The sequence below is a fragment of the Trachymyrmex cornetzi genome, unplaced genomic scaffold (genome assembly GCF_001594075.2).
Source record: "Trachymyrmex cornetzi isolate Tcor2-1 unplaced genomic scaffold, Tcor1.1 scaffold204, whole genome shotgun sequence".
NCBI lineage: Eukaryota > Metazoa > Arthropoda > Insecta > Hymenoptera > Formicidae > Trachymyrmex > Trachymyrmex cornetzi.
The window spans coordinates 403,189-410,216 of NW_017296680.1; the positions used below are offsets into that span (position 1 = coordinate 403,189).

General features: G+C 36.2%; 1 protein-coding gene across 1 annotated transcript in view; it reads right to left on the minus strand.

Annotated features, from left to right (window-relative positions):
* Positions 1–4,915, minus strand: part of LOC108759758 (uncharacterized) — a 328,570-nt gene extending 323,655 nt beyond the window's left edge. Inside the window, exon 1 of the mRNA XM_018505367.1 lies at positions 4,842–4,915. Within this exon, the coding sequence (XP_018360869.1) occupies positions 4,842–4,853 (12 nt within the window). The 5' untranslated portion in view covers positions 4,854–4,915. The remainder of the gene's footprint in view (positions 1–4,841) is intronic.
* Positions 4,916–7,028: the final 2,113 nt, after the last annotated feature.

Genomic DNA, 7,028 nt, shown 5'->3' on the forward strand with positions numbered 1-7,028 from the left:
ATTAAATATATGTTTTAAGTAAATTACATCAAGCGTTGTGGCTATATGCTCTTTATTGTTTATATTTGTTATTTTTAAGCCACTAAATTATCTTTATTTAATATATAATTAAATAATGTTAATTTGATATAATTTATGATAAGCGCGAGCGAAAAATATCAAAACACGACCCGTGGTTTCAATTGACACATTAATTAGAGACAAGCAGCGCACGTGTCTCATTTGCATATCGCTTTTATCGTCTCCGCATGTATTACCGAGAGCAGAACAACGAGAGGAAGGTTACGAAGGGGTCGCTGGACCAGCAGAAACTTATAGCAAACCTGGCTGGTAGAAACAGGACTGAATGCTAAGCACGGCCAGTCGGTTACATTTGCTTGCCGCCCGGCTTCTTAATGAAAACCAACGGCATGGAAACGTCAGGTTTGCTTTGCCTTAAAATTGGAGGCACGACTCGCTTAGCACGGGTATTCCCAACGCAAACGGAATGAGGTTCAAATGCACGGCTAATTCGCTATGCTGTTTTACATCTTATACCTTGCCAACGATCAACTCTCGTTCTATCAACTCTCGCATATCCTAAGTACATTAACGTAAATGAAAATGCATTTACGAAAAATATATTTTTAACTTCATGAAACAATCAGAACTAATTAACACTAGTACCGCTGATGGTGCCATTTTGACTCTGATAATCATTTAATTTTTTCTTCTATTAGATATACAATACAAAATATTGAAAATATATGAATATAATATAAATCACTCTAACAATATAAATAATACAAAAATAACGTTTTACTAATCGAAAATCGAATAGGAAATTACTAAATTGACACGTTCAACTGTTGTAACTGGATATCACTGACAGTTCTAGTGTTAAGGTTTAACCAACATCAAATTCTAAAAAGATACGATATTCTATTTTCGTAATTGCACTAACAATTAAAATTATATAAACATATTTCCCTGCATTTCTTCGGTATTTACTGTCACCTGCAATATGGACAGAAACAAAATTTAGTCAACTCTGATGAATGTTGACACGAATCGGCTGCAAGTAGCAGTTACAAGCAATAAAGCGAGTTACAATAGCCTTCGCGATTATCTACTTCATCGTGACTACTTATAAAGCGATGAAGCATCGTCTCGCGAAAAGAACTGCTCGTTCACCTTTTAACGATGGCAAGAAGCGCGGATGCAATAACTTGACAGAAAAGTAACCGGAAGGGCTGTGTTGCTCGTTATGTAGCGTCTACGCTTTTACACTTCCCGATACACTCAGCCTTAACTTTTTACTCTCTTCATCGGCCTTTACGGAAAATTAACGACGGCACGGCGCAAAGCGAGGCGCTCGATTAGAGGCTGAATATTTATGCTCGCCCACTTTATGCCCTCCCCATTTTCTGTAAGAGAAAGTGTTTATCCGCGCCTGTCTCGGCAAAAACGCGATGTCTAATTATTTCTCATTATTCCCTCATTCATGTCAAACTTTATAGTTAACTTTCACTTTTCAAACTTTTCCGAATAACCGTATCTACGATGATGAAATAAATCGAATAAAATTGATATAGAAAGAAACCAAAAAAAATACGCTTTCATATTGATATCCAATTGATTACCAATATGTAGTCAATAGAATGCAAAAGTAAATGTAGAGAAATAAATGCGAAAATCAATCTTACAAATTCTTATATTTTATGAATTACAAGTATCAGATGTAATTACACGAGTAAAAAACTGACAAGTTTATGTTTTATTCATGTCTTTTTATCATTAAAGTAAGTTTTTATTTTTTTTATTATTAACGAATTAGGCCGTACCTTGCTTCCAATTTTCCTCAAATATTTATTACATTATCGTTCGTGAAACGCGTATATCACAGGTAAATGTAAGTGAATATTCGCGATGTATGAAATTCGGACACGCAGATTAAGCCTAAAATGACTGCGTGGATCAGTCATTCCTACGGGAACATATACCTATCTCTTGCACGTTACAGGCCTCCCAGCGACCTCGGAATGGTTCACCATGACGTAAAATTCGACGCTAGCGCAGGTGCGTGTCCCACGCGTTATCGACCAGCGATAAACGCCAGACGATACATTGACGTGATACCGGGAACGGCGGTAAGTCGATCCTCATCGTTGGACGGCATGATCAAAATGAATGTCCACGTTGATAGTACTCGCACTACATCTTCGAGACTACCCATTGCGACAAATCGCGATGCGATTTGAAAACGATTAACGCTATCTCGAGTCTACATCTGTCTACGAAAGCGACGCTACCACAGTTACCCCTTTTTGCTTGCTCATAAGGCACATTAATGAAACAATTCATGCGGAATTATTTAATTCTTAATATTAGAAGTATATAAATAGAAGTATGTAAAATACTTCAAAAATAAAAAAGTGATAAAAAACTGAATATTTCATCAGTATAAAAGACATAATTATTGAGAAGTTAAAAAAAAAATTCTACACTGAAAGAAAAGATTGGTTGCTGCAACAATTTGACATAGCATTTTTATATGGCTGCAGCAACCAGTTTTTGGTTGTAGCAGCAAATTTTTAATTGCGTTAGCCTATCCGCAATGTCAGTATATGATTTCGATAGGCAACTAAAAATTTGCTCCTACAACTAAAAACTGGTTGTTGCAGCCATATAAAAATGCTATGCCATATTTTACTATCTCAACTGTTGCAGCAACCAATCTTTTTTTTCAGTGTATCTTTTATACAAGAAATATAATATTGATCTAAAAAAATAAAAACAGTCAATAATAATCGCTCGATACTTCTAGTGTTAAAAATATCAATAATTTCAGCATAATATAAATGCTAAATTCCGCAAATTTATGTTGCCTTTTAAACTTTTTTTTGCTATAATTTTTAATAATTTATACGCTAATCTTTAATATTCTCCCGTGATGAAAGTCGTTGCGAACGAAGTTGCGCAAAAATGTTAAATAATCATAAAATTACCATGTCAAATAATTATAAATTAGCGAAAATACATGCTACCGTGTTAATATGAGAATTTTGCTTGACACGGTGCGAGTCGTAATTCCTCGTGCCAATATATTCCACGTGTCCTTTGTATCCTGTGGGTGCCCACACCCTTATTCGATCGGGCGTTTCGCGACGCGATTCAAAGGCGATTAATATTATCTGGAGCTGCCGATACGACTGGCGCTCCATCACGGACGAGGAGAGAAGAAAAGGAAACCGAGGCGATGGCGGTGGAGGCATCCGCAACTGGCAACGAAACCAATAACTATTAATCGAAGCGCCACCGCACATTCAGCAAAGTCGACGCGATTTAAACGCGCAACAACCCTCGATTATATCCTCCGTACCTCTAGCGTGTTGGGGCACGCACGTATTTCAAACGGTGAACACCATTCTAAACGCAAAGTCGTGTCTCTCTTTACGACCCTTTCATCTTGCGTCGCTCTTCCCATTAAGCTCCTCGTAATAGCGTGCTGATTTCGCGATGTACGTATCTCTAAGGAAATATATCTTCAGCCCTTCAATTCCAGATATTCTACATATCCTCAGAGTGCGCGTTAGTATCTCAAAGATTAATGTTTATTCGTTTGTATATTTACATAGAATCTACATATAGTAATTTCCAAGTATATTTTATATCAATATATATATATATATATATATATTTATCTATACATATACACGCGCAACACATATAAATTGTTTATATGTAGAATTTTTGTTTTGTTTATAGTTTATATATATTAATCGTAAAGTAGATATATTCGATAAATTCTTAGCAAAATATGACTACTTTTTTTATCAGAAATAAAATAAATAGATATTCAATGAAAAAAGTTTAGTTGCATTAATTAGAATTCTAGTAGATTAAACTACAACACTTACATTCTAGTTAAGATAATTAGAAATTCAATTACGATAACCAGAATTCTGATTGATCAGAATGCATTTTGTTTGTACCTTTTGTTGACACAACTAGAAAATCTTTCTTAGTGTTCTGCCTCACCATGCAACATGAACGATTTGAAGACCCCAATGATGTTGAAAGAGATCGAGGAACCTAAGAAGACGACGTTTAAATGAAATATTCGAACTTGACATTACGGCTTCCAGTTACAGAGTATCTGCTGGTACAGAAGCCACGGAGGAACTAGACTAACTGGTTGACGGGGTTATCAAGAGAACGTAGATAACGTCGTCCCATCTGCCGTTCTTAAACTGTCACACGTAACTCGTGTGGCAACTTCAACCGCGTTTCTCTCCTCTTCCTAATCGGTAGACTGGCGATCGCACGTACCGAGAAGTGTGCGACCGGCTCAAAGATATACGACGAACGAATATCCGGAAGAGGCGGTCTGAAATTCTGGACTATGTCCGAGCAACTGCAGAACGAGAGAGAGAGAGAGAGAGAAAGAGCGCAAAACGACTTTCTACCTTAGTAAATGTGCACATATGCACATATGATATATGCGAGGGTGCGACCCAATAAGACTTTAGAGTGCCCCTCGATTTCAGATTTTCAGAAAAGTCGATATTCAGAAAGGTCTATTAGAATCTCTTCTTTAATGACTATCATATTAACTCTCAGTAAACACGATTAGGGTATTCGTATCTTACGCATTTCTTCTTTGAAAATATTAAGAGCACCTGGCTAAATAATAATTTCTATTCTTGCCTCTTTTTTTTAATATACAATTTTAAAAATTATTAAATGATTTTTACATACGCTTTAATAACATCTTTATAAATACTTTCTAAATTTGTTAAAGTATATGTAAAACACTAATTAATGATTTATCGCAATGGTAATATATTTAATTCACTTACCGATGCTGCCATGAAGAGAGAAGGGGCGGCTTGGAGAGCAGCAGTTGTGGAGCCATAGCCAACTGGTGCTGCCTTCTGACATTCTATAACGACATAAAGCAATAATTTTTCATTAGCAATGCATAATAATATAAAATCAAATTTGTCATGCACATGTTTAAAATGTGTTAAAAAATGCTTATTTTATTTCAAGCTAAAAAATGTCGAGAAAATTTTATGGTAAAAAATATTCGCAAGAAAAATTTTCGTGGAAAAAGTGTGGTGAAACGCGAGCGCATATCACGCTGTATCTACATACGTAGCAAATTGAGGAATTCAATTTTATGCGTACGATATCCGACGCCAAGAGTGGTATTTTTGTCTCAGGGACTGTAACACGATTCGCAAGACCGAACAATATAACGCAATAAATGGCGAGAGAGGCTCCAATTTTTATAAGTGACTTTTACACAACTGCGCCTTGTTCATAAAAGATAACGAATAAAGTAAAGGATGTAAAAAGAACGTATTTTCGAGGTCTCATCGCCGAGTTATTTACCGACAATTTCGCAATATTGAAAATTGGAATTTTCTGGAATTTCCCCATTTCGGTCACTCGCGAATTACACAACCATGTCGTTCGTGAAAATCGATTTCAGGAATTCAGAGACGAATCCGATGAGAGAGAGGGGAAGGAAGAGAGAGAAGAAAAAAGAGCGAATAATCATATACTAATTGAAAGCAAATTCACTCTAACGTAATTGTGCGTTCTAATTTGAAATCACGTAAAAACCTCTCGCTGTGGCTCATTCGGACACCCGAATAAAGAATGAAAATATTCAGGAAAAGAAACTCTTTCATTAACGCACGTTTCATAAGAACCACGCCGTACATGCGTTCCTGTAATTAAAAGAATTACATCTTATCTCTTCAAACGTACGGATATCGCTCAAAATCTCACCGCGATAAAACAAAATCGCCGAAATTTTTTGGTCATTCCTTCGCCATCCGCGCTTGCTGAACTTTATTGGAATTTTATTGGAGATTCCCGTACAGTATATCGATGCGATTTAACGAATATGTTGGATAAAGCACAGCGAATATCTTACACGAAATTGTGTGTAATACGTCAAATCTATTTAATGTTTCTGCGAAATACCTCAATATATAACAAAAAAATATTATAACGCACAGCGTTAAATAATAGAATAATTAAATAAAAATATTATAATAAGAAAATGGGCATTATAAACAAGATAAATTTACATGTGCTGCAGATTATAAATATCATTTATGTAATTCACGTGTTACACACGTGTTCGCGCTCTTATACAATAACGTCAAAAATATCTTAATCAAATGTGTGGACGAGAGAATATTGAATATTTCAAATATATTTCCATAAGCGCATAATTCGAAAAACAACGTTAAGTATTCAAAAGCGGTTGTCCAAATATTACGCAAATTATAGCTGATAAAATATCCTAATAAATTTAAATAATAAATTTATAAACATTGTAATAAATTGGCACGTCGTACAGACGAAATAATTGTCAATAATATGCATATAATTGAAACACTGATCTCATCCAAATTGAATTCGCGTTTTATCGCATCATCAGTAACTGCTTTTCATTGTCGCTGCGTACAATGAAAAAGCAGTTATTAATGGCACGGTATTTTCGGCAGAAAGAAAAAACCGGGCATCGCGCGCCACAAAAAGAAAAACCTCGAAACCAATCAATCCAATCAAAGACAACATTTACGTTCCGCTCCGCTCTCTTCGCTTTCGCGCCACCGAACTTGAAGCTTCGCCGTGCCCGGTACAACCCGGCAAATTAACCGAAGTTTCACACGCCCCCGCTAAAACTTGATACCCCTGGCACGGCCAATCAAACTTCGAGTTTCGGTAATCCCCGGGCCAAATACTCCCGTTTACACGTTACAGGTTATGGTATAAGACGGCCCGTTTCCTCGAGTTTCGCTGCCGCTAATACCCGGAGTTTCAGCCGCAAGTTGTCATCCGGTAGCGGCAGCCGAGTTACAATCGCGAGATCGCTTTTCTTATCGGAAAAAAAGGGATGAATTGTACAAACGCGTCTACATATAAATAAGATGTTAATTTTTTTCGTACAAATTACATTTGCTGATTTATCCGAGTATACGAGTTCTTCTAGAACCTATCATTCGTTAGTCGAGTTAATTAGT